The following is a 26,708-nucleotide window of genomic DNA, read 5'->3' as shown; positions in this document are numbered from 1 at the left end:
ACATCCAGTGATCTGGAGGGACCCATTTCTAGCTCACCCTGCAGGCCAGGTCACCCCTCTGCTGTCTGAGGGGCACAGAAGAGCTGGTGTCTCCCTCCAAAGGAGCTCATCGAGATGTTGGCTAGTTTGTGCACCAAGCCTGTTTCTACCTCTCTTCCAGGGATTATCCTCCAGCTGGGACAGCAAGCAGCTACAGGGACAGGTCCACAGCAGAGTCCCATGCCTGGTGTGGTTCAGCTCCTGCAGCAGCTTTGCTCAGCCCTTCATAACCTGTATAGAGTCTTCATTAGGTAAAGAAGAGTTAGAGTTTGGCTGTTGCACTGCAGAATTATTTAGCTCAGGAGGGACTCTAAAGCCTCTAGGGTCGGGCCTCCTGCTCACAGCGAGGCTACCTTATCCAGCTGCTCAGGGCTTCACTTAAAGCCTTGAGCAAAGTAGGATGGTTGTCCTTCACTCAGGACTTGAGAAATCTCCAAGAATAGACAGACCCCACTGCTCTGGGTGCCTGGCCCAGGGCTGTCCCACCCTCCTGGGCAGGGAACTTTTCCCAACCTGCACCTTGGAAGCCCCAGTTTGGGACACGTGGCGCCACTGAAAGGTTGGCTCCATCCTACTTGGAACTGTCCTTCAAGAAGTGACCTCCTCAGCCTCCTCTTGGCAAGGCCAGCCCAGCCCAGCCTCCATGATCTTTCCTTGGCCCCATGCCCAGGCAAGGTCCATAGTCTCCAATGAGTGCTCTCCAGTTTCTCCACATCCCTCTTTACCTGGGGCCACCCCACACATGGCCACCACTGCACTGGGTACAATAGCTTCCCACAGCCTGCTAACCACATTCCTAGGACAAACCACACATAGGGTGATGTTATGTGACCACAGCCACTGCTGCCCTGTATTCAGCCTGGTGCCCACCATCATCTGCACATCCTTTCCAGCAAGGTTTCTGCCCAGTCATCACCTAGCCTCTACTGATGGACTTTTCACAAGATTTTTGAGTTGGTTATGCTTAGGTCACCAGACAAGTTTTACCCAGTGCACAGCTGAGCAGGATCTCATCTTCCATTTTATTTCAAAGTTTAAAAGTTTGCTAAAAACCCCCCAACTTAGTACCAGTTACAAACATCTGTAAATACTCAAAGACATCCAACAAAACCCCAAATCACATGAATACAGATCTCACCCCCAGGGCCCCCCTCCCCACAGTCTTTGCACCTCCAAGGACTGGGTGAGAGGAGGAACAGGCCATGCTCTCAATCTGGAAGGGCAAAGAGCATATTCCTGCAGAAGAGTTACTTCCAGGGAAAGACTATCTTGTCAGCAGCCCACTGAGGAGTTAAAGAAGGAAGCTGCTATTGGCTCTAAACATTACTGGCAGTGAGGAGGGAAGATTCCAGTCCCTCACACAGCCAAGGACAGTGAAACCACCTCATCACCCATTAGTCCCCAACAGGAGAGGTGCCCAGGTTGTCTGCGGTGTCTGGAGACCACCGTGCAGCCAACAGTCCTCGCTCTGGTTCTCGGCTGTACTTCCTGGACCTGAGAGGGAGGGTGGCTTATTAAATTCCTTTCCAGCCACTTCACAGCTCCCACTAAGGGCCCAGAGAACAGCCAGGAGGTGATTTTAGCTAGTCCAGCTGCCAAAACAGGTCTCGAACATGGGGAAAGAGGTTCCTTTCATTTCTGTGCAGCAGTTCCGGCAGTTCTTGTCCTCTTTGTCTGCCCAGGCAAGCTCTGACTTCTGCTTCAGGACCGAGCAGAGCTGAGACTCATACCCACTGTCCTTTACATTGACATGTGTCCTTTGGAGCAAGTCCCTGTCCACAGACTGAATCCTGCCATCCTGGACGCTCGTTAGTGTGGAGAGCAGCTGGACATCCCAGTCAGACTCAGAAGAACTTCTGCTGAAGTCATGATCAGCCTGTGCATTATGTGGAAGAGGCTGAAGGAGCCCGGGGCATGGAGCCTGCTCTTTGCTGTGGCCTGGGAGGTCAGGTAGTTCGGGTGCTATTTTTTGTGCTGCTCTGACACAGAGCAAGCAGCAACATCTGGCTTCAGCCACAGGCAATTTTGGAGAGGGCAACCGGCCAGTAGGACAGCTGGTCTTGCTTATTGTGCTCTCCAGTTCAGGACTATTCACATTTCTGCGTGTGTTTTCATTCTCCCCTCCGAGCTGCTCCCCCTGGGAACTCATGTTCACTCTGCTCCAGCCACGCTCGCTGACAGTGCTGGCTGCTGCAGCCTCTGTGGGATCAAAACCCACAGACACAGCCTCAAGGGAACCCGGCCGTGACGCAGGGTCCCCAGGGTTCCCACAGGGGCACAGGTCCAAACCAAGGGAGCTACGAGGTCTGTTGGAGAGCTTTGTGCTTAGGGGCAAGCTGCCAGCCTCCACCACACCAGGCAAGCCTGGCTCAGACATCTGTCCCGCACTCTGTCCACCCATCCCACCATCCACTGGGTTTGTCTGCTTAGACGGAGAGAGGTCACTACCCAGCTCCAGCCTGGGCTTCTTTCCTACCTGGGTGCTCTGTCTGGAGGAAAGCTGGCGTTTCCTGGAGGCAGGCAATGCTTGTAGAAGATGGCCGATAGACCCAAGCACTTGCTGTTTATGAGGTTCAGATGAAGAAGCAATTGCCTCTCCAGCATGAGTGGCTGCTACATGAGTCCTCCAGCCCAGGTCAGGAGCCAAGCCTGAATCTGTATCCCCCACTGCAGACTCCTCCGTGGTGCCAGGCACAGCACAGACCCCTCTGGTGACTTCTGCTCCAAGAGGCAGCCCCAGAGAACAGTTCTTAGACAACCCCCCTCCTTCTCTGGGATTACTGGCCCTGTCCCTGGGCCGGCAAGGGGAACATCCCTTGGTCTTCAGGCCATGATCACGCTCAACATCAATTAACAGTTCCACAGCACCCTGCTCAGGCTGCTCCCTTTGCTTTCCCAGCTCTGCTGTCAGCATCTCGATTCCTCCAGTAACTTGTGCTTGAGGCACTAAGCGTTTGTCTGTCAGGCAAGACCGAGGTACCCTGAGAAGAACCATCAGTTAATGCTCACTCTCTAGGCCTAGGAACACCCTCCCCCCAGTGAGATGAAGTGTTTTTTTGCAGTGCAGCGTGTTTGAAGCCCTTGCTCAGGAGACAGTAAGAAATTTTAGACCGGTGAGGCTCAGCAAACAGCAATACTGCTGCTGGCAGAGGAGATGGGCAGCACGAGCGCTCTCTCAGCCTTCTCAACAGCCCAGGGCCCAGGCACAGGAGTGCTACAGAACAGCAGGGTTTGTGTCAGATGCAGGGAGAGAAGAGATGGGCTCAAGCTGCCCTTTCTAGTTTAAGAGGCACTAGAAGTCCACGGGGAGTTCCCCAAAGCAGAGAAGACACAGAAATACAAGAAGAACATCTCCCACAGCTCATCTAAACCTTGCCTGGCAGGCACCAGATTGATCCTGCAGTCAGCTACAGTCCTCTGCTCCCCGCTGGCTGATTGCCTGGCACAGGGCATGAGCTAGGGACCAGTACCACAGCAGCACCGAGACTCAGGCCCTGTTTCCGTGAGTGTGCTGTGTGGCACCATACTGCTTTTCAGCCCCAGGAGTTACCAGACTTGCAAAGACTTACTTGGCTGACTGCTCCACAAAGTTGTTGGTGAGCTGCGAGATGACATGATCCACAGGGGCGTACTGTGAGTCGTCCAGTGCAAACTGCTTGTGCTGGGAGCTCTGGAGATGCTGGAAGGTGGCAGAGGCCCTTTTAGCAACACTTATCCTCTCATGGGAGGGAAATCTGCAGTAACAGCCACTTCCCACAGCCTAACAGACTAGAGGACAAACAGCCTTTTCACAAAGCCATTGTTTGGAAGCAGATTTGGGAAACATAGACAATGCTGTTAACCCCAGTTGCTTACAGTGAGTATTCTCTTCCCATAGACACCTGCTGATGAGAAGGTTGTGTCTATATCTAACAGCAGCCTACAGCTTTCCCCAGCAGCTAGTAAAAATGGAAAATCCAAATACAGTCTATCACTAAAGGGTGGGCTCTGAAAGCCACATTGTTTGGCATCTTCCAGGAGATAAAAACCCTCTTCCCACCTTTTTAATCAGCCTGTGCCCCCTGACTGCTCTGGAATAGGCTTCTCACCTTACAGATCAGGAAGTGGGATGATCCCTGAGGCTCTCCTAGCCCCAGAGATGAGCATGTCATGCTCCAATCTTCAAAACCAGTTTGCACAGACCAGAAGTTCAGAGCACAGCTATACTATGGCTTTCATCTATGAGGCTGATCCTACCAGATACCACGAAGGCTGTATGTATAGCAATCTGCCTTCCTTCCAAAATGATTCATACTGATAATGGGCACATCATGATTAACTAAGCTGCTGAGTGGCCCCTGTAACTTTTGCAAGGAACCAGGTCCCAGGGGAGCCTTTACCTTCTGTAGCTCTTCAAAGGTCTCTTGGCAGCACTCACAAAATCCCCTCTTTTTCTTTGGCACAGTAACTGGTGTGGACTGCGGGGTCTTCTCCCCCTCGCTGCGCATTGGACAGCCCTCCACACCCCTGCAAGGTAACAGCAAAGATCTTCCCTGCCCTCACTTGATAGCATCAGCAGGTACCCAGCTGCCTGCGTAAGGGCCAGGGAGGCAGTGCTGCCTTTTATAGCTACAGCTGTTTAACCCAGAACAGGGCTCCTTTCACCTGCACCCAGAAGGCAAGTGATTCTCTAAATCCTGGGAACCAGCAGGGCAGCAGTTAGCAGAGAAGTTGGGTTAAAAACTTGCACAGAAGGAGCTACAACCTACCTGGCTCTGCAAGAATTCGAGAGGCTTTTCAGAGGCTCAAATGGGCTGGAGCTTTTGGGTGCCAGGAAATTCAGGTTGGGAAAGCTTTTGAACTGGTGATGGAAGGGTCGGAATTGCCTGAAAGCAGCAGATCAGGACATCAGACTTCTAGCAGTGATAGCATGGTTAGAGAGCTGTCCCCTCCCCTCAGAGGAGCTCAAGGTGCTGTCTCATTTATGATGGGATACTGGCCATCGCTGTCCTTTCATTTGGCTGTTCCAGAGATTTCCCATTTCCCACCAGAAGTCCTAAACCTGATTCCCAGCAACAGCACTGATGGGGGGGATGTTTTGGACAGAAGGCAGGCTTGCCTGCTCAGGTGGAAACCCACCTTTTGCCCCCAAGGCACATCAGCAGCAGCCAGTGCAGTATTTTCAGCTACACAGCAGCATGGGAAAGTTTTGGTTCCCAGACGACATCTCCTTCTTCACACTTTATTGCATGCAGCAAGTAAAACCTAATATTTGACTCTGCAGCTGCCTTAAATGTTGTCTTCAGAATAATTAATTAATGCTCTGGACACCGTTAGAGTTACAGAGTTGTTAGAAACACCACAGAGATCAGATCCCCTTGTGCTGGATGCTGTAATCAAGTTACAGGCCCTGACCTCGTGTTTCAATCTCTTTCCTCATTTCAGAGGGCTCAAGCAGATTAAGTGACCTGCCAAGGATCACAAACAGAATCCGAGCAAGGAAGTAAACTCTGTTGTCAAGTCTCGTTTAACACCTTTCCCCCCTGCCCCTGACATATGAGCCACCTAGATCATTTCTCTGTACTCCATTTGTCTCCCTCTAGGAGAGTGTCAACTTCCCTGTAACAGGGTCTTCAAAGAAGCCACGCTTTGCCTTGCAGACAGAATATTCACTGCAAATAAAACCAGTAAAGGACTCCTTCTGTGGAAGCCCCTGAAGTTTTAAGGTGAAGGTATGATGTTTAGAAAGACCTCATTTACCTGCTCTGGTCTTCGACCTTCAGAAAAGGAGGCTTCAATTTTCCTGCTTGAAAGAAAGCTGGTTAGAAGTTGCCCTGGCCATATTCCCTACTTATTCATTCATTCCCCAACAAAATTGGGCTACAGCGCCAAGCTCATCAGTACTTCTGACACCCACAAATGCCAAGTGACGGCTAAGAGCAGCCAAAACAGCTCTTTGGGTAATCTATGACAACTCCCACCTCTGGAGTATTCAGTAGGGTGACCAAACCCTAGAGGCAGCCCAGCCGAGGACTGTTTCCACCTTTAAAGAACATCCAACTAAGCCCTTTGCATCTTTAATGTCTACTCAGTCTTATCAGCCAGTGGCCTAAGCCCAAGCCTCCAATTCTGATCTGAATCCTAAAAACTGTCACACATCCTCAACACAACATGCTGCCAAGCACAAGAGATGAGTTTATAAGAAAGAAATTGCAGCAGCAGTCGCACAAGCACAGAGCTCTGCATCAACCCTTCCAGCACCTTTTTCTCCATTTACCTTTACACACCAGCCTGGAGTTCAGAATGGCTCAGGCCAGGATAGTTAAGTCAAAGCAGTAAGAGCTGCTGGAGACAAACCAACATGCTACATAGGCAAGCCTAGCACGAGAACTCTACTCAAGAGCAATATCTGGCCTTCGCTTAGTCCCTGAGGAGGGCAAACAGCAGCTATGCTTCCTGCAGAGGCATAATGTATATTAAGGGAGCAGAAGAAAGCCTCAGCAGTGCATTCAGGAAAAGGTTTTCAGAGCCCAGCTGGGAGAAGAGGCTACCAGCTCCCTCCTGTCTCACAGGTATGTTCAACTCAAGTGATAACATTATGCTCAGCCTGAAAATCTGAGTACAGATCTGGTTAAGAAGCAAATAAACACCAAGGTATTCCCACAGGGCATCTGCTTGACCCTGAAACCAAACCTCCTGTGCCTCCCTTGTTGCCTCTGAAGGGCAGTGGTTCTTTTTCTTGTGTTTGCGGCACTCAGTGCTATTTTCTCCAAAGAAATTTTAACCTCATCCTCCAGAAAGGCTGAGTCTACCTGTCCTCACCAGTTAGATCTTTGAGCCTCATCCTGAACCTGCATCAAATGTGCTGTTACGTCACTAAAGTAGCTATTTAAGTACAGGATCAATTTTTCCGTGTAAATGCTGCCACATGCTTAGCACTTCTGAAAGCAAGGCCATGTTTAGGGCCCTAGATAAAACTCAGACTGGTGCGCAGGTCCTGAGCTCTCGTGGCAGAGTGCTGAACAGTGACAAACGGTTCAGCTGTCACAAGTCCCCAGGCATGGTTCAGAGTGTGCCACAAAGAAGAGCTCTGAGCCTGCAGCAGACGATCTGCCTTATCCGACAGCTTTTTAAGCCTTTTTTTCACCACCTTCCCCCCGCAAACTGGAAAATAATCTTCCAAGTGTCACACACAGAATCCAGGTTGGGGCCTGCTCTGAGGTATTACAGAGTGTTCACCCTCCAAGGAGCGAAGTCAAACAAGTCACAAATTAACTTACGTCACTAGTGCCAATCTCAGTACCACAATTGGCTCTTGTCTAATTGCAGATAAGAATCTGGTTTTTGCCCCCCCCTCCCTCCTCCTTTGGAAGTGTTATCCCTAGATTGGTGTCTCAGCAGTACATTTCAGCCTAACAGAAGTGAGTGGGTTGTGAGGAACACGCTCTCCTCTGTAGGATGCATTATTCTTCAAAACTTTGTTCGAGCCAGTGGATTCAATGTGCAGTGCCAGCAGCACAGTTCTCAGGTGCCTCAGGATTGAGGGAGCTGCTCTGCAAACAGTTTATGGGATTTTTAAAAACACTGCCTGAAATCAAAGGCATAACATCCTCAGCTGTATTAGCAGGCTGCAGCTAGACTCAGACAAGGAGTTACAAAACCCATTCAAGAGAAACTGCCTTAACACTTGGCATATTTTGGATTGCTGAAGTTTCAGATGGATTTTCAAATTCTAAACAAGGCTTCTTCAAGCAGCTCCACATCCGAGTGTAAATAGGAGCACAACTTCCAGGCCTACCTTTGCGACATTTTGATCCTGATGCAAGGCATTTTGCCTAAAGGAAAGAGTGACATATTTAGTATGGGAACCAGCACAGGCAGAACTGTAATTACTGATCCCAGAGCAGCAAAGCGAGATTACAGCAGTCTCACCCACCACTTCAGAGCTCCTGCATCAGAGACTATATCACCTCCCCCTGATATTTTGTCTCCCAAGTTACCTAGAGTTAGTTTAAACGCAATATACAGACTGCCACTCTCTGATCTTATACCCTACCTTCTCACTGACCTCCACAATGCACTAAAAAATACTTTAGAAAGCCAGCGTACTAGTCACATATGATCTTCGTTTTACCCTTAGTCCCTTAAAGTCAAAATCCGTATTCCCTAAGCTACAGATTATGTTGATAACTAACAGATGCCTCATTCTCATCTGGTTTTACCTCCAGTTTATAAAAGCAAAAAGACTTTCAATTTTGTCATCTCCATCAATAAACAGAAGCACCAGATTGCCCAGTGTTGAATGAAAACCTAGGAGATCACCCTGCTTACTAGCCCATTAGCACTAGAGGAGCTAGAAGGACTGCTTAGAGCTACCGAGGGATCCTGAGCACCTCAGATTGGCTGGAGTTTAGTCAGTTACCTCTGTCTTCTGGCACCGTTTCCTTGCTCCTGAGGTGGCACACAGCAGCTGTTGAGTGTATGACAACATTTCTGCACAGGTGGGATGTCAAAGAGCCATAGCTCAACAAGAGAAGGTGAGCTGTTCCCCTCCACCGACTGCAGCACAAGTATAACTCCCCATCCTCACTGGGGAAAGGCACGTAGCACCTGAGCCTGCCATCCCCTGGCAGAGCATCACCAATACACAGTTAATTTGCCCAAGAAGGCAAGAAAGAGTGCTTTCTTTGAGGGATGGAACCCCGTTTTGCTCTTTCGCAGAGCTGAAGGCTAGCTTCAAGTCTCTGCAGAAACAAGACACCGTTAGGAATTTTGCAGCATGCAGACCAGACCCTGGCATTAGACAGCCCTGACAGGCTTGCAACACTGCTGCGGTTCAGCAGAGCTGGCTGCTCAGGAGCAGGTAATAGCAGCGGCTGCCTCCATCATGCACCCAGACAAGCTCAGCCACGGCTGTATGTCACTGTCATTGCACACTCAGGAACCTTTTACTCCAGACCTATTATTAGAATCAGAGTTTCACCATCTGTCTTTCTCATCACCCCCTCCCCATTCATCACTGAGACGGGAAGCGCCTTCCAGCACAGATCCTCAAACATCAGCACTTCCTAATTAAAAACGACCAAATCCTGCCGTTTCCATGATCTGTACTTCTAGGTCTATTAGTAAAAATGGTCTTTTTGGAACAAATTAATGCACTGACCAAGCCATTAACATTTTCTAATATTACAGCCTTGGTATACTACAACATACTTTGTTTGCTATTGTAAATGTGACAGTAGCATGTTCTATACGTACAAGTTAATCTAGTTTTTGAAGGGCAGACCTAGCTAGCCATGGCCAGAATGGCATCAGTCAAGTACCAGGTATTTCTTGCAATTTCTTCCTTCTCCTGTACCACACTTGCTACATTACTTCTGCTCCACCTGTCTCAAAAATCACTAATTACCAACAGCTAAATTTCAGCCTACAGAGAAGGATACCATCCACGTGCAAGACCTGGACTCCCCACAGGCGAGCGTTGGCGAGGATACTGCTGCCACTGCAGGTGTCCTGTACAAACAGAGAGGTTTGGCAAGGTACAGCTCAAAGCAGAGATGGCTATGTGAGCACGTGCAGCTCCAAATCTAGTTTAGAGAGATTTTCCTGTTGCCCAAGTGACAGACCATTGCGTAGCTGTTATTAAAATCAGGGCAGAAAAGGTTCAAACTCATGCTTTATCTACCCCAAATTAACAGTAGCATCTAGGTCAAATTTTTAATCTCTGCTATAGCATGAGCTTCTAAGTGGGCACTGAGATTCTTTTGGCCACTTGTGATATTAGTGAAAGGACTCCAGGGGAGCCTTTTGCCCCAGCTATGCAGCTTTAGTTCTTTCTAGGTTAAAAATTCACCTAACAATGGGTCTTGTGTTAATAATTATCTTGTGTTGAGCACCTATACCAGCCCCAGAATCTGCTCCCTTCAGCAAGCAGAGGCTCTGGAGTAGTGTCTGGCACTGGTTCTGCACTGCTCAGCAGTACTTTGAACATACCCAGCTAGAGAAAAGCCCGTCCGCATACTGCTTACCTGATTCTTCATGGCCTTCTGTAGTAGTTCCTTTCCCCTGCTGATCAGAGCCTGCAGAGAAAGAAGCCAAGTACTACGTTATAGCAAAGAGCTACCAGGCAGCAGCAAGCTGAGGACAGAATGGCTGTCCAGTAAGAATGATTTCTAAGTGATACCCGCTCTCTGCTGGGAAGGGAAGCCTGGCCAAGACTTCATCTCAAAGACAGCAGGACTGAGCATTTCCAGGGAATGCAAACCACAGAGGCACCCATTAGGTCTACACTAAGCAGCTGTTCAGCCAAGGCTTAGCTTTTACTGAACAGCAGTGAATAATCCAGAGCAAGCCAAGAGGAAGCAGCAACTTAGCTTGGAGACTCTGCCTGCCACATCTCAACGGGCTGGCAGGGGTTAGGAACATCCTTGCTAGCCCTTCCTGGGAACAGAGTCTCACTTGCAAGCCAATGATTTCAGCAAATAGGTTAAGCTTTTTGTATGACAAGTGGATAGCGTTGTGAGCAAGGACAGGTGAACAAACACTGTGAGTGAGCGAAACCCCTCACATTAGCTCAGGCTTCCCACCTGCAGGTGGTCCAGCTCCAGCTGGCAGAGATGCCCATGGCCTAGACTGGGTTAGTAGGCTCTCCCCAAAGTCACAGCTTCCAGTGGATACCAACGTTCAATACAGGATGTTGGAGCTTTGGCCACAAGCACTACTGACCAGAAATCCCAGCCCCGGCAGGGTGAACAGGACTTAAAGAAATCCCTTCTGGCAACCTGCCCTTGTGGATCTCCTCCCAAGGCAATGGCCTTGCCCTACCTGTGTCTGTGAGCCCACAGACAGAGCCTGCAACCGTTTTATCTTTTCTACATTTCTCTGGCTTTTCTAGACACACCTCTGCATCAGAACAATTGCCTATTCTGTTGGGAAGCCAGCTAAACCCTCTATTTCCTCTGCCATTTGAGCAGATATCCTTGTTTACTAGCTCAAAGCTGTGATGTGCATATTTGAGCAATGATGTGAAGATACAAGGAGCATTGGTATGAATATGAACAGCCAGACCAGGTGGGGAAAACCCCACCAAACAAACAAACAACACACAACATGTTTGCTCAGAGCAGGAACGAGTTTACCTTCCAACACTGGTCTCAGGTTCTACTCTATAGATCCCTTGGGCCAAACTTTGAGGTGGCCTAAACCTTAATAGCTCTTACAGTGTCTGGTGGCTTCTGGTGAGGTCTAGTATTGTTCCCTTTGGAGGTAGAAGGCGTTGGGCTCGTGGCTTTTGCATCTTCTGAAGTCACGCTGCCCTGCTTCTCAGTCCGAGTCCTGGCTTTGTCTCGTTTAGCTTCTTTGTTGCTGGAAACCACGTAGCTGATTTCTTTGCTTAGGAAGCTTTCGGTCACCTGCAGCAAGAGATGCAACAGAGCAGCTCTGAAACTGTCCAACTCTGAGCTGAAAGAGTCCTGCTAAACAAGAACTACTATCTTTAGCTTAATCCCCCCCCCCCACACACAATTAAGGGGCTGCTGAAAGCACTCATTTCTACAAGTAGTTCCTTCTTCCATTCCTTACTGCTGTCTCCCAGAAGGAGAGGAGATCCTATGATGCACAGAGAGTGCATGCCCTAGGGATACACTGCAAATAATCACCAGAACCTTCAGATTGAGACTTCCATGATGCTGTCTACCATTACCTACTCCTCAAGCAATGGTTTCAGAAAAAAGCAATAGCTGAGAAAAAGGCCCTGCACATCATGCATGAGTGTGGAAGAGCTCTGTTCTCAGGGGAACAGAACACATTTTAGCAAAATAAAGTAGAAAGTGAACAGCTGGACAAGAAGCTCCACACAGAACAGGGCAGTAGGGAACTAGAAAGCTGAAACGCATACACACACCTTTGCACAGACACTAGAAGTCCAAGGAAGAGGTGGAAAACCAAAATCTGGGGCAGGCAGTCACGGGGCACTAACACATGGGTATGAAGCCCACAGAAAGACAAAGATCTGAGCAGTCTGAAATCACGGCCGCTGAACAAGCTGGTTCTGCTGCGTTACAGAATCCCTGTGGATTGAGATCCCAGATCCACCTGTGTGAAGTACCACATGTGACACTGCAGGCTGCCCTGCAATAGTGACTTGTGTTAGGGGAGATCAAGGGGGCTGCAGGCACAGAGGAGAGTAAATCAAAATCTCCCCAATGAAGTAACGCTCCAGGGTGTTACCACCCCTATGTCAAAGCTAACTTCAAGACACCACATGCAAGTTCAAGGTCATAAGATGCCCTTAACTTGGTCCTGAACAACACACAGGACCTGGGTTTGGATATCACTACCGAAGAGCACAGATGGTGGCCGTGGTATAATTGAATTCAGCATCTCCACAGGAGCAAGAGGAATGAGAACTCCACTCCACTCCCGGGGGGCTGCATTTCAGAGAGGGAAATGACCTGTTTGATAAGAAACTAGAGGGACAGTCAACAGGCTAAAATTATTTCCAAGTAATGTGGCAGCTATATGTAGAGAAATAACTGACTGCTGGGAGCAAGCAGTTCTCAGACTTGAAGATGTACAGCTAAATAAGAGACGCTATGAGGAGAGTGTCCCCGAGAGTTGACAGCACATCCAGGGGAGGACAGAAAGAAATCAGCAAGTTCAGCATGAAGCTGCAATTAAAAAAGGGAAAAAAGTGCAAGTCAGCTTCCCCACATCTTTACAGCCAAAACGTGATCCTGGTGGCAGAGATACAGCAGCAACAAGAACTAAATGAAGATTTTACACCTGTGTGTAGCACTGAAGGATTTAAGGAAGTTTTGGCAAGGCACACAAGAAATTCACCTCAGAGATTAGACAGTCTGAAAACAAATAGCAACAACTATAAGGACGAAACTCTACCTAGGAGTCATCAGGAAACTGAAATGTGAAACTAATGAAGGACCAGCTGCTGGGTACAACCCCTGTTCTCAGTTCCAGCCCAGGTGACTAAAGCAATGCTACTTTTTGAAAGGGCTTGGGAGAGGATATACAGAATTAGTGAGCAATATCAGCACCAAGGAAATCTGCAGAGGCCATGAAGAATGCCATATGGATGCACCCAAACAACAGCTTCACAGAGGGAAGGGTCCAGATGGCTTTTCTGGGAAAGCCATAAGAAAAAGCACACAGCTCCATGACAAAAGAGACTTGGCTGGCACTACCCTACTTTATGTTGAATTCCCAGAAACATTTGGAAGTCCCACAGCTTCCCTAAAAAATTAGGTTGCCACAGGCTACTGTGAGGGATGAGGGGGAACCTGGCAACCAGTTACCACTGCCCAGAAGGTGCTCCCCATGACCAGGCAACCAGTTATCACTGACTGGAAGATGCTCTCATCACCAGATGACCAGTTAGTACCTACTGGAAGGAACTCCCATCACCATAAAACCAGTTACCACCTGCCCGGGACATGCCCCCACATCCAGGCAAACAGTTGCCATCCACTGGAAGGTGCTCCCAGGACCAAGCACCCAGTTACCCCTAACTGGAAGTCACTTCAACAGTCAGGCAACTAGTTACCACAGTCTGGAAAGCGCTCCCACGGCCGGGCAACCAGGTGCCACCACCTGGAAGGCAGGGGCAAGCAGTTTTCGTGGCAGCTGGTCACAAGCGGGACCTTGCTGCCCAACGACAGCGTGAGGGGTCCAGAAAGACCCAGCAGCGAGGCGGCGGGGAGCAGCGAGGGGAGGAAGGCGGCAGGCGGTGGAGGGCAGCCTCCTTCCCCCAGGGGCTCCCCGGCTGTGAGGCGAGGCCGGGCGCCCACCGGGGACCGGGAAGGGGAGCCGGGCGGTTGCTTCACGACGCCAAATTGAACACCGGGAGCAACGAGGAAAAACGGCAAGCCGTTAAAATAGGAGAGCAGGCAGAGAAACGGAGCGAGATGGGAGGCGGGGGCCGCCTCGGTCCCCCAGGCACCCGGCGGAGGCGGCCCCGGGAGCGAGGGGAGGCCCCGGGAGCCGCCGCGGCCGCTCACCCCGCCGAGGCGCCGGATAACCTCCGCCAGCTCCCGCGCACTCCGCCCGCTCGGCAGGTCGAGGTAGAAGGACTTCCCGCGGAGCGGCCGGGGGCCGGCCGGGCCCGCCATGGCGCCCTGGCGGGGAGGCGCCGCCGCCGTTTAAATTCCCGCCCCGCCCCTAACGGCGGCGCCGCTACGGCGGCCGCGCAGGGACACGCCGCTCCCCGAGAAGGCGGCGCGGGGCGTTCCCCGCTCCTGGGGGGAAGAAATGGGCGCTCGGGGCTGCTGGGGCGCGGTCACAGGCACCGGCGAGCCGACCCGCCGGGTACCGCCGTTCTCTGTCTGCGGGCACGGAGAAGCCGATCCCTTAAGCTCCTCCGCTCTCCCGCCGGCGCCGCCACCAGTTTGTCCTCCGCGGCCACCGTCGCGCCTCCCGCCCCACCCCTCCGCCGTTCTCCGTGGGAGGCCGCGTGCGCATGCGCGGCGGAGGTGGTGCGGCTCCAAGATGGCGGCGCCCGGTGGGGAGGCTGCGGGTGGTTTCGCGGCCTGGCTGGCGGCGCGGCTGGAGGCCCTGGGCCTCGACCGCGCCGTCTACGGTGCCTACATCCAGGGGCTGCTCCGCGAGGAGGAGAGCGACGAGGAGCGGCTGGAGGCGCTGCGCGGCGTCCTGGCCGCCTGCCTGGTGAGGGATGGGGCGGGGGGTTCCCCGGGTGGCGGCCGCGCCGCGCCGCCCGGGGTGAGGGGCTGGAGAACCGCGGAGGACGCGCGGGAGTCGCTCCCCTGAAGCCCTGGGGTGGCTTAACCGCCTTCCCCGGGGGGGTCCCCAACACCTCCGGGGGTCCTTCTGGGCTCTTCAGGTGTTCGGAGTTTGGGGGGGTTTTGTTTGCTGGGGAGAGGGGTTTGTGCGGATTTTGAGACTGATGGGAAACTTTGGCAGCTGCTGTGGAAATGTGGCTGTTCGTGTGGGGGAAGAAAAGGGTCGGGTTTTGTTTGTGCGGAGGACACAGGGTTCAGCCTGCCAGCTGGGTGGCTTTCTGGTAGTGCCTAAGTGTAGTGTAAGAGCTGATTTTTAACGACAAATCCTTTAGAGTGGCTCAGCGGTAGGTGTGTTAGATGGTGGTTGCTTGTCCAGCAGATCTCGTTCCTCGCAGCACGGTGTTGTTTTTCCAGGAGTCAGGCCCTTGCATCAGGCTGGAGCTGGAGTCTGTCTCCCAGCTGGGACAGAGATTAACCATGCTGTCAGCCACGTGTGGGCAGAGGCTGGAGCTCTCAGGGGTGGGCAGTGTTTGCTTCTCCCCCCCCCCTAAAACTTCTGGGAGAGAGTTAGGAGAGTGCAGAAAAGAATTTCTCTTCACTAGTTATCTCCTTTGCGGAGCTGTAGGATTTTTACAGTGTCTGTATCTCAGACTGTTGCATAAATGGATGTTTTGTAGTGTAAAACGTTAATAGTGAGTGCATGCTGCTGTTGATTAACAGTCTGCTCAATGGCTATTGCTGACTTCTTCCCAAAATGTCTGTGTAGGAGCACAAAACCCAAAGGGACTTGGTTGTTATAATCAGCTTTTTGGTAGGTAACTATATCATGTAATTCCTTCTGTTCACTGACTCTATGCCATTTTAAATTGGTTTTCCTAAAAGACAGAGCACCTCTTTGCTGCCTTCCACCATCCCTTCCCCACCCTGGGGCACCAGCAGTAAGTAAAAGAAGCGTAACTGCAGTAGTGTAGCTTTGTGCCTAAAATAATAGGAGAAGCAAACAGTGCATCCTGCTGGTGTCAGGGGCAGAGTAAAATGTCTTTGGAAAATGCTGCTCTAAAATAGCTGAGGTTAATGAACTTGCCTTCATTTCGCCACCAAAGGCAGAGCCTGTGTCTGATCCTTGACCACGTCGGTTGCAGACTCACAAGCCTGAGGTGGGCCTTGCCTTTCACTGTGCATGCTCCTTCCGAGCTCTGAGGTACTGCGGTGGTTGTCCCTTGCCCCGCAGTAGGCTACATTATGTTCTGATATCTCCTCTTTTCTCTTTAGTGCTCAGTTACCCTTCTTGTGTGCTGCCACGTGGTTTGAGAACCAGTGCAGGGTTCTTGTGTTCATCGAGTTCTGGGCTGTCTTTATCCTGTATGTGTTGTACCACAGCCCCCTTTCTTCTCTTCATTTTCTTCTTTGTGACACAGTCACAGCGGACTCTTGCTGCGTTTGCAGTTTTGAGCTGTTTGATTTTTCTGCAATTCTTGTAAAACGTTTTTTGTCTCTTGAACCCTCAAACTTTTTAATTTTTTTTTAGTTGGTGCATTCTTTTTTTTTTTTATTTGTAGAGACTACGCTTATTTCTGTATTGACTTTTGAAACCTTCTTTTATTTGGTTAATTTGGGGCCTTTCTTGCCAAGTCTTTTATCTTTGTTCTATACACAAATTCCAGGTAATTTTTTCTTTGTTTGTTTTTGACAACTCTCATGAAAATAAATTTCAGGTGACCTCTGCACTCATGTCCACGGTTCCTCAGTCCTGACAATGTCATGCATTAGTTCCCTGAGTTTATTCAGATGTAACCATTTCAAATCAAGAAACTTAGAACTGAGATCTATTCCTGTTCAGGTCTTCTCTTTAAACCAGACAGAATCTGTCTCCCTTGTATTTTCCATAGTTAATTTTTGTCTGTATTTACTAATCTCTAAACCAACATAATTTCTTGTTTGTTTGGGGAATACTTGATGAAAATATTTGGTAGTTGCATCCTCAGCTCTCTGAACTCCACCACTATTAGTAGTGTTTGGTCTTATACGTGGGGAACGAATCTCCCAGAGGCACAGTCAGTGCTAGAGGTCTCCATCCAGACTGCAGTCAGATGGAAGGGTGCTACAGCAAATACCCCACACTGTGTGGCAGAACTTCTCTTTGCTTCCTTCTGTAATGGTTTAGTTTTGCCCAGGCTGCCACGCTGTGTTTCTTTTCTGTTGCTTCATTCATGTTCATTCACATGCTGTCATCTTCGTCTTTCATTTCTTCCTTTCTCTAGCTCCAGGGCTGTTTTTTCATTGTTTCTGGGATTGCTAGAACATCTCACACTTTTGTGTTCTTCTCCCCTCATAGGCCTGCCTCCCCTGATACAGAAATACCTGATTTGTTTCTTATTGCTCAAACCCTCGTTAGAAGGTTGTGCAGGTCTTCTGCCATTCATTTTCCTTCCCATTTGCTGCCATTCCTTTTTCATCACTTGCCTGATTTTCTTCCTTCTGCATACTGAAACCAGGTGCCCAAGGAGTATGTCTCTCCCAGCCTTCTCTCCTGGCTTAATATAAAGTTACTTATTATTTTGCCAGCCTTGATTCCAGCAGGCCAGTATTCCCTGCATTCAGGGGAGCCCATCCATTGAGGACGATCCTTTTACTATGAGTGTTTCTGGCACTTAAAAACTTTCATGTCTTCTGTGTCCTTGAACCATGCTGATTTTCCTTACCTTTTCATGACTTACTGTGTGTCTGAGGGCTGGAAGGTTCCCTCTGACTGGCACTTTGAATGACGTTTCGGTGCACCTCATCCTCGTTGCTGGTCTGCTTATCCAGCATGTGTTCCTGTGAGGATCCCAGTGTCATCTCCTGGTGGGATTGGGGTTGGTGGGTTCTTCCAGACCTAAACCACCTGTTTTCATACCTGGTCTCAGCAGATTAGGCATCATCCTGTCCTCTGGATCTACTGTTGTTAAAGGCATGTTGACTTCTTAAAATGGAGTCTGATATCAGTGGGAATTGCAAATCCTTTGTCCTTCTGCTGTTTCTCTGATTGCAGATCACGTCCTCTCACAGCCTTGAATATCCTGCGTGTTTGTTCTTGTAGCATGTCCTCCCCAACCTGGGGACCTTGTTCTGTTGTGTGTACAGCCATGAACTGTGCTCATGATCTGGGTGCTTGGCTGCGTTCTGTGATGGCTGTGTGTCAGTTCTCCTGTTGTCTGCCTGTTACACGCAGAATTTTCTGCTTAGCTGTTGTAGGCTCGGGGTAGGGGGACTTTACTCTGAGTTGCTCTTTATTTGTATTGGAGCAAAAGGTGGGAATATTTTTGTGTATGTTTTTATCTCCTCGTCTGTCCCACAGTTGTGGAGAACTCAACTTTTCTTGCTGGTCCCCCATGCAGGTGAGCTTTGTTCTGCTGGATGGGTAATGTTTTCAGTGACAATCTGTCCTGGAACTTGAAGGTGCTTTTTTTAGGTACCTAGTGCCCAAATTTTCAAGATGAGGATCCTGAACTTGGTGTCTTTTTGGTGGAAAGTCTGTGTGCAGGGGATTGGTGTGCTCATCTTTGAAATGCCAATTCCTGCACACCTGGCTGTGAAAGGTGGAGAAAGGGGCAGACGGCGGAGGTCTGGTTTCTACATACCTGTATAAGAAATTATTTTCTAGGCAGAGTTTATCAGGTTTTCTGCCTCCCAGAGCTAGCTTTTGGCATAGGCAGGGTAGGCGATGGTCAAGGCTAGCAGAACAGCTCTAGTAAAAAGTCGCCATTGCTTTGCTGTTTGATTTGTCCCTGCTTGAGTGCAGTGCTGCTGCCCCAGGAGAGCAGGATGACTGTAAGGATTTGCAGGCAGCGCCCGGACCTAGCCTGAGCATTAATAGCTGCAGTGCACTGGCCAGACCTGCTGAGGTGCAGGGGAAGAGGATTTCTCAGTCCCAGCTGGCTCATTTCTCAGGTGTCCCTGGCCATGTAGTTTAGATTTGGTATCAGCTCTCCTCAAGTGCCTCTGCCTCTCTGCTGCTGGTTTTTCCTAAGCAAACCCCATTTAGTGTTAATGAGCAGAATAAATAAAAAAATATTGACACTTTCTGCCTGTTGTACACATATGTCTTCCCACTGAAGCACTCCTGGTTGTAACTCTTCGAAACACTTTTTTTTGTCAGGATTGTGTTTCGTGCCTGGATTCAGCTTCTGTAACCTGAACTCATGTATCGGGCAATTCTTACAGGAATGCTGTGACTGCAAGTGCTGAGATGTGGTAGTGTGTCGCCTGTCCTCTGCTGGAACTTGAATTAAGGTGTTGATCAGTCCCCTGAGAAGCTGTACATGGGCACTGAGCAGAGAGCTAGTTATGGTGGAGCACCACAAGTGAAGGATCTGGTAATGGGAATACCGTCCTGGTGCTGGTTGGGTGCGTTTCCTTTCTCCCTGCAGTTTAGTCTTCCTCAGTAATGAACAACAGTGTGAATACATTCCGTTGCCACCTCTAGATTGTGTTTAATGCTCCAGGCAGGTCAAGGGGGACAAGAATATCCCTGCTGGTGGGAGGAGATGGTCTATCAGTACCATCAAAGTGGTTTCAGCTCCATACTGGCCCTGACCCAAGTTTTATCCAGTCTAGTTTATTTACTTTATTGAGATTGGCTTGGAGGTGGCCTTCGAGTAGCTTCTCTGCAGCCTTGCTCAAGAAGAGAGATGATGCTGGGCAGTAGATTTCTAAAGCAAAGATACCCTGATTGCCTTTCTTCAGTGTTTGTAGGACTGTTGCACCTACAGAGCTAGCCACTATGAAACCAGTGTGTGTTGTTAGAGCTGTATCATGAAAAGTAAACCGCTGCAGTGATACAACATCACCTGGCGTGGTGCAGAGCTGTTGGATGGCAGCCTTGACACCTTGTGTTTGCCTAGCAGGTCAAGGCATTCTCTAGTCCTGAGCTGTGTCAACAAGTGAGTGCATTGCATGACTTGTGTCATCCCAGGTTAACCAAAGTCCCGTGTATGCATTGAATGAGTAGATGTCGTGTGAAAAGCTGTATCACTTGAGCTTATTGCTGGGTGTCCAGATTCTTTGCAGCTGGTACTTTTCATATCTGATTCATGCTTGTTTAAAGCAGACCAACTTTGTTCCAAGACTGAGAAGTCTCTTTTCCCTTACTAGGAAGAAGATCTCTTAAACGATGTTTGCAGGGAAGTAGTCGAGAAGTGGTCTGAATCTCAGATTGTTGACGCCAAAGAGAAAAAAGAAGGTAGTGTCGCTGCTCGGTGTGTCTTTCCTCGTGGTATGAGTAATTTGCAGGGCCTTACCAAGATGAGAACTGTGTGTTCATCCTGTTAGGAGTTAACACCAATCCTGCTAATATGTTTGCAGATCTGACTTGCTTATCGTTGCCATTGTTGCTTATTTACTGTTTTGTCTTGAAATATGAAATGAGGATGAGTAGTTTCATGTTTAGCTGTCCCTAGCATTCTGCTGCTCTTTGGGTTCATAATCCTGCAGAGGAAAAGCTCTCTCTTTTTTTTTTTTTTTTCCTGTAGGATTTTTTCAGTTTCCTTTCGCAAAACACCTAGGGCTTTCTATCCATTCAATGCTAGCAATGTAACGATGGCAGCTAGCACTCTGATGGTAGATGCAGTTGTTATGATGCAAAATGCCTATGCTACTTCAGTTTATGCTAGTTTGGAAAGCAGGTGTTGTTAATACAACTACAACTGCACCTATGGAGAGCTGTGCTGTCCCTTCTGCTGCTGCTCACCCCAGTAGACATCAGGAAAGCATCCTTATTTTCCTCTTTCAAAATCTTCTCTTAAAACTGTCCTTTTTTTCCATAAATGCTTGTGGGGGGGAGCTCTGTGAGGCTGCTGCTGCTATACTAATGCTGCTCCTTTCCCAGTCATGTATATAGCCCCACTGTTTCTTTGTACCCTCTCTGAATTCATCCCTCATCTTCAGCTGTTGGCTCGGGAGCGAAGACCTCAGTCTTGTTCTTGTTCATCGGGGGAGGCTTGTTCTGGTCATTGAGCAGAGTTCTGGAGTACAATGAAGTCATATGCTGGAAAGATTTTGCTGGTTTAAGCATACTGCATGGATCAGTTAGTCATCTTCCAACTGCACGGACCTAACCGAAGCCTGTGACAATGTAACATCCCTTTTGGCTAAATCCTGCTTTTTTGTTTGCTTTGCATTTTTTTGTTGGTTCTGGTTGCAAACAGAATATTGTCACCGACTGATGTAATTCTAGAAGTAGTTCTCCCAGTGAGCCCTTATCGTGAGGCCTGTGTTTATATAGCGCTTTTCTTGTCTAAACCTCAGCATTTCACAAATATCACTCACCTTCTCTTTATAGATGAGGTGGCTGAACCACACAGTGGTTCAGTGGCTTTCCCTGAAAATTCACTGAAGTTGGTCCTTGGCCTAACCTTGCCTTTGGCTGGGGACAGGGAAAAGTTAGGCTATTCTGTGCATTAAATAAAATAAATCTCTCTTTTGGGGACATGTGATTGGAATTGCTGGAGCTGCTGCTGGACTCCTGCTCATACCATTGGTTACCCGCAGGGGTTTTTCTTACTTGTCACAGAAAGAAGGTAGCAGTTTGTGTCTAGGTGGTTAGAAGTGCAAGGATTTAATTTTCACTGTGGTTCCACAAAAGGATAAATCCCCAATGATGCCATAATAACAGAATCCTGAGGATAAGTTATTAACAAACTAAAAAAAATTTGGTGTCAAAACCCAAATGTCATTTTAAGAAATGGGCAGCAGAACTTCCATGTTGAAAGGTTAATCAGCTGTTTGTTTCCCTAGGTAGGTAGAAAAGAAAGAGTATTAAACTCATCAGCCACTTGGGTTTTCAGAATTTCTATTTGATGTGGTTTTAAGTACGTAGTTAAACAAACATATTTAGGTGCTTTTAACCAGAAGACAATGCAATTGGGAATAAAATGGATTTTCATTAGCAAGAGTCTTACTATTCCAAAGTTTCATCGTTAAACTTCCCTTGCTCCAGGAAAAATAGCACCTGATCATGGCTGTGTGCAGCATGGGGGAATTCCTCCTTGTGAGGAGAAGCTGGTGTCACATCACTGCATCGGACACCATGCTGGCCTGAACCATCCCCTCGGTGGCTCTCCAACAGCTCAGGCTCTCTCAAGTCTGAGACTGAATTCCCCAAAACGGCCAGCTCACTGTGCTCTGTGCATTGACAGCACCACTGGTGACCTTGTGAGAAGGCTTGTGGGAGGAGGGGAGGGCGTGAGGCTTCTCCCTTTAGCTCTGTGCATTTGACCCCAGCGACAGCTGCCTCCCTGCAGATGGGATGCAGCCTGTGACAGTGGGATGGTGCCTTTTGGGGACTGCAGATGTAGGAAGCGGCGGTGTGTGGCATCTCTTAGCTGGGACTTCACTGCTATGTCTGCAGGGACTGACTGATGCTCTGAGTCTTCTCCTTGCCAGATGAGATCCAAGCCATCGCCAGCATGATGGAGAAGCAGGCCAAGATTGTGGTGAAGCCAAAGGAGGTGTCCCAGGAAGAGAAGCAGAGGAAAGCCGCCCTTCTGGCCCAGTATGCCAATGTGACGGATGAGGAAGAATATCCTTTTCCTGACCCATTTGAGACTTGGTGCTTTAAAGGACAATGTTTATTAAAAATCACCTAAACCAATGCCCTCCCAGCTTTGCGGTGCCTGGTGGGGAGAACTGGGGAAACTTTTCAGTCTTCCTTCTCCATGATAGAATAACTTCCATGGAAAAAAGCATGGAAGCTCCTAGTTTGTGGAGTGCCATGAGCAGATGCTCCTTTAAGTATCTTTCTCTGCCATTTCCAACATATGTTTGGCTGAGTAAGGTTTGCCCAGTCCAGGTGTATTGCAGAAGAGGAGTGAATCACCTCCCAGTAGCTGTGCACAGTAGTTTATGTATTGAAGTTATGTCTTGCTTTCTGGTGAGAAAACCATGGAAAAGATCCTCTTTAGAGAGAGTATGTGTAGAGTGGGAGAATTTAACGTTAACTCTTCATAGTGCTGAAGAACAAGTTCTTCATTGAAGAGCAAAGTTGAATAGGAGGGAATCATACCTGGCACTTGAGCAGCAGAAGGGAGCTGAATATGGGGGTTTGTGCTTGCCTGGTCCTTGATTGTCTGTATTAATTTTTAGCTTCTTCCTCATGGCTTGATAAAACTATTTGACATGTTTTGAGTTAAGTGTGACTGTCTAGAGGCACAAGTTAATTACTGATGTCCATATTTCCTTAATTCTCTCACTGGTGAGGATGAACAGGATGGATCGATTGCAACAGCAGTAAATATTGGATCGGAAAAATGTATCCTTTGAATTCTCAATGAGTTGGGCTTTTTGGAAGGAAGGCAGCTTCCACGGTGAGCTTCCCATCCATCCTTATTTGTGTTGATACTCCCTGTTTCTTGAGGGCCACCTTTTAAGTTTGGTGATTCATTTTTCTTTTCATGTAGCCTGACCTTGCTCATAATGACTTTTCTAGGAAAAAATCCTTTCCTAGAGAGCATGTATTTATTCTACATGACTTTTCTATTTAGAAAAACAAGCAGAGATTCCTTTTTCTTTCTCCATTCCTTGTTCCCAAATTCCTTACTTGCTTGGCGAGGAAGGTGAAGAGGGGGGTAGAATAAACCAGCCCATGTGCAGCTTCAGCCAGAGCGTTGTCTGCCCTTAACACGCCACCAGCGCTGTTCCGAAACACAAACGTGGAGGATGTCTTGAATGCCAGGAAGCTGGAACGGGAGCTACTGCGAGATGAGTTCCAGAAGAAAAAAGAGCAAGATAAACTCCAGCGAGAGAAGGATAAGCTAGCCAAGCAGGAGCGGAAGGAAAAGGAGAAGAAAAGGACACAAAAAGGCGAGCGGAAGCGATAGCTGGGGTTTTCCAATTGGACTCTCAAGGGATAAAATTAATGACAAATACGGGGTGTGTTTAAAAAGCAGCAGAAATTCTGGGCACGTGGCTAGCGAGTGGTTCTTTGGAAGCGCTTCCTTTTTTCTTTTTTTTAAATTTAAAAAATTTTTTTTTTTACATAGCAGAAAAGAAATTTCAAGCACCTCCTAAACTCGATGCGTGCCATGTGCTTGTGGTGTCAGATGTCCCAGTCGGTTATTGTGGCCAATGTCTGTACCAAAGAACGGTGAAGTGATTATGTCCGTGTCTTTAAATTGATTTTTACTTCTAGCCACTTCAAGCAAAGTAAAACAAGATGTAGGAGAGGGCTTGCAAGCTGGCTGCGTCCTCCTGCTGGCCTTGGTTTGCAGCAACAGCGTGTTAGGATTTGAGAACAGAGCAGAGCCCCTTTCTGACTTGTAATTAAGGACATGCTGCTACAGGGCGACTGTGAATTTATTTACACTAGCCTTGAAAAATGTATTTGCAAATACATGTATTTATACTGCCATGAACAACACTATGTCTTCGTTCTGGCTGACCTCAGCGAGTGCGAGTGCTGTTCTGCAGCAAGAGAAAGGAAATGTTATGAAATATATATGAGTTGCAGCTATGAGACTGCATCACCCACAGGCTCTTGGTGAGGTAAAGGCTGTGCTGATTTGAGCATCAGCCGCAGCAGTAGCAAATCGGTCGACTCCTTACACTATTTTAAGACTTCATGCTGGTAGCTGGAAAATGGTGCTCCCCGATGTTTCATGTGGGTAAACACTGACTATTATTTCTATGTAAGTTGCCAGGGCGAATGCTTTAATGCAGGCTCAGCACTAAGTGGCTGTAGGCGACTTGGATGTGCTGGGTTTACAAGCCAGTTGCTCTCACCAGGCACAGCTGCAACTGGGAGCTGTCTGTGGGGGCTGAATGCTTCTCTTGCCCCAAAGGGCTTGTTACTTGCTGTTTCCAGCCGTTTTCGTGATGGTGTCACCTGCCTCTAGAGAGAACACTAATTTCTGTAAACTGAGTGTGAAGGAGGAGCTGCAGCACTTTGGGGTTGCAGAAGGAATGGGCATGCCTCGCCCCTGTGCGGCTTTGTGCTCTGGCTGTGGTTTGCTGGTGAGGTGCGCTTCTAGCAGGAGGCGGCTCCTGAGCTGCTGGTGGTGCCTGTCCCCATCGCCTGCTTTCAGCACCAGTCTGATTAAAGGGTCATGCCTCCTGTTTAATTAGCTGCTGCAAGTGTGAGTATCTAACTGCTTTATCTTTGGACTTGAATAATAAAATTGGTTGGCCAAGAAGTGGTTCCTCTCTGTCTGAACATTATGGTTAGTGATTGCGGTGCCTGGTGGTGCGGTGTGGGTGCTCTTCCCCCAGTCTGTCCTGTGTCCTCACTTTGCCCTTACCCAGCAGCAGTATTTGAGGGCTGACTTGTTGCTGCTGTGGTGCTGGTCCTCATTTATTCACACCTCATTTCCCAAGGCTGCATTGCCGCCCTTCACCTCTTACATGGGGCTTTGCAGGGCAGTGAACAAGCTGTGCTTGTCCCCAGGGCTGGGGTGGTGCAGTGTCACGTTTCAGGGTGGTTCAGGCAGCTGCCAGTGTGCAGGACTGCAGTGAGATGGGGAGGTGGGGGGGTAGTTGCTGAGGGAGAAGGGTGTCACAGAACCACTGCTGCACAGGGCCTGCTCCAGCCCCAGAACTGTGGGCTGGCTCATGCTTTTGCCTGCAACCTGAGGCCCTTCACACAACTCCTGGGCTTGAGGCTGGGTGAGGGTGCTGAGCTGAGGCTCAGCACCCATGCCTGAAGCCACCTGGGCCAGATGTAGGTTTGAGAAAGCTGCTGGCTGTTCAGGGCTATCTAACACTTCCACTGGTACCTCAGTTGCTCAGGCAGCAACAGCCACCCCCCCTCTTACTGGCAGCAGTCTTGGTTTTTTTTCCCCCATGTTCTTAAGCTGGATACCTGGTCCTGAACTTCCCCAAACCTCTACTTCCAAGTGGAAAGCAAGCCATGGGCTGAAGCTGCCCATCTGCACAGGTGCTGGCACACCAGAGCAAAGAGCTGTGTTCACCTCCTCAGGACAGGAACTGAACCCCCTCTGCTGAGCTCAAGAGCCAGTTGAAAAACAAAAGGTTATGCCCCATGTGCCAAAATACATAAATTCAACAGAAGTGTGTACAGATTTAAGAAGGGTGTAGTCACAAATGCACTGCAGGTGCTCCCTCTCACAGATGGGTGGATCACCTTTGCTGGTATCATTCATACCCTGCACAGGCTGCAAGGTTCAGTCCATCATGTCTGTCTAGCCAACAGTTCACTCCTGCACTTAAGAAAGGCCATTTTAGGGACAGGAACAGGAACAAAGGTTTTCAGCAGGCAGCCTGGGGCAAAGTGGGAGGACCACAACTATCCACCGGCACCTCACCAGGACAGCTTCACCAGCTTTTGGTGTTGGAAGCCACAAGCATGCTGTAGTCTTGGGTAAACACACAGACACAGGAATCAACAGCCCTCAAAGGGTTTAAGCTGCCCTTGGCTGTGAGCCCATTTCAGCACAGTGCTTCCCAGGTTGTGAGGCTGCAGGTCCAACTTCAAACCCCAGAGCTGCTGTAACCCAGCATCAGTAATTTTTACTATTGATTCAGTGCTGAGGCAGAGGTTGTGTCTGGAGAACTGAATGCTGATGCTGGACTGACACTCAGGAGTGCATTGACTCCATCAACACCAAGAAATGTATAGGGCAGGAATACTCCAGACAGACTGCTAAGATTTCCAGTTGCAGATACTGAAATCATTGCCTAAGCTTTCTCTGGCAGTACAGAAGAGCTTGTAACTAATGAGATACTTACAGGGAAAAAATAATCTGCCACTTTGGCTTCACTGCACTGATAGAATTTTCCCATGGTTTGTCTAAAGTTACAGTCCTTTCTCTCTATGAGAGAGTAATTTCAGTATCACCATTGCGTTATACCTCAACATACTTCAATAACTAACTGAAAATTACAGTCCTCATTAACAGATCAAGTTCTAGGAGCTGAGACTATGAAGACAAACACAGAACAACTGCTCGT

General features: G+C 48.8%; 2 protein-coding genes across 6 annotated transcripts; one reads left to right on the top strand and one right to left on the bottom strand.

Moving 5' to 3' along the window:
• Positions 1-1,099: 1,099 nt before the first annotated feature.
• DBF4B (DBF4 zinc finger B) lies at positions 1,100-14,154 on the bottom strand. Of its 3 annotated transcripts, none has more exons than XM_049800774.1 (11): positions 14,031-14,154; positions 11,238-11,429; positions 10,047-10,097; positions 9,462-9,531; positions 8,441-8,511; positions 7,817-7,853; positions 5,779-5,824; positions 4,788-4,904; positions 4,419-4,545; positions 3,609-3,718; positions 1,100-3,020 (listed from the first exon to the last, which is right to left on the bottom strand). In XM_049800774.1, the coding sequence occupies exons 1-11, from the start codon at positions 14,139-14,141 to the stop codon at positions 1,619-1,621; spliced, it is 2,334 nt and encodes a 777-aa protein (XP_049656731.1). In that variant the 5' UTR covers positions 14,142-14,154; the 3' UTR covers positions 1,100-1,618. The 3 variants fall into 3 exon arrangements, with proteins under 3 accessions (XP_049656731.1, XP_049656732.1, XP_049656733.1); XM_049800775.1 differs by having other exon boundaries at positions 5,779-5,821; XM_049800776.1 differs by lacking the exons at positions 11,238-11,429; positions 14,031-14,154 and adding an exon at positions 11,157-11,214.
• Positions 14,155-14,490: 336 nt separating this feature from the next.
• Positions 14,491-24,922, top strand: CCDC43 (coiled-coil domain containing 43). Of its 3 annotated transcripts, XM_049800387.1 has the most exons (6): positions 14,838-19,123; positions 19,652-19,690; positions 19,902-19,989; positions 22,191-22,326; positions 22,997-23,055; positions 23,436-24,922. In XM_049800387.1, the coding sequence occupies exons 1-6, from the start codon at positions 19,070-19,072 to the stop codon at positions 23,621-23,623; spliced, it is 564 nt and encodes a 187-aa protein (XP_049656344.1). In that variant the 5' UTR covers positions 14,838-19,069; the 3' UTR covers positions 23,624-24,922. The 3 variants fall into 3 exon arrangements, with proteins under 3 accessions (XP_049656343.1, XP_049656344.1, XP_049656345.1); XM_049800386.1 differs by lacking the exons at positions 14,838-19,123; positions 19,652-19,690 and adding an exon at positions 14,491-14,694; XM_049800388.1 differs by lacking the exon at positions 19,652-19,690 and having other exon boundaries at positions 14,840-19,123.
• The last annotated feature ends 1,786 nt before the right edge of the window (positions 24,923-26,708 follow it).

The sequence above is a fragment of the Accipiter gentilis genome, chromosome 5 (assembly GCF_929443795.1).
Source record: "Accipiter gentilis chromosome 5, bAccGen1.1, whole genome shotgun sequence".
NCBI lineage: Eukaryota > Metazoa > Chordata > Aves > Accipitriformes > Accipitridae > Astur > Astur gentilis.
This window is presented reverse-complemented; position numbering and strand designations above follow the sequence as displayed.

Bases quoted from the DNA above. Each gene is read 5' to 3' on its own strand.
- DBF4B (XM_049800774.1), bottom strand. From the start codon at position 14,141: ATGGCGGGCCCGGCCGGCCCCCGGCCGCTCCGCGGGAAGTCCTTCTAC. The intron at 4,546-4,787 runs GTAGGTTGTAGC...GTTACCTTGCAG, and splicing joins TCGAATTCTTGCAGAGCCAG to GGGTGTGGAGGGCTGTCCAA. The intron at 3,719-4,418 runs GTAAAGGCTCCC...GCCACCTTCCAG, and splicing joins CCTTTGAAGAGCTACAGAAG to CATCTCCAGAGCTCCCAGCA.
- CCDC43 (XM_049800386.1), top strand. From the start codon at position 14,518: ATGGCGGCGCCCGGTGGGGAGGCTGCGGGTGGTTTCGCGGCCTGGCTG. The intron at 22,327-22,996 runs ATATCCTTTTCC...TAATTCTCTCAC, and splicing joins AATGTGACGGATGAGGAAGA to TGGTGAGGATGAACAGGATG. The intron at 23,056-23,435 runs GTATCCTTTGAA...ACACGCCACCAG, and splicing joins AAATATTGGATCGGAAAAAT to CGCTGTTCCGAAACACAAAC.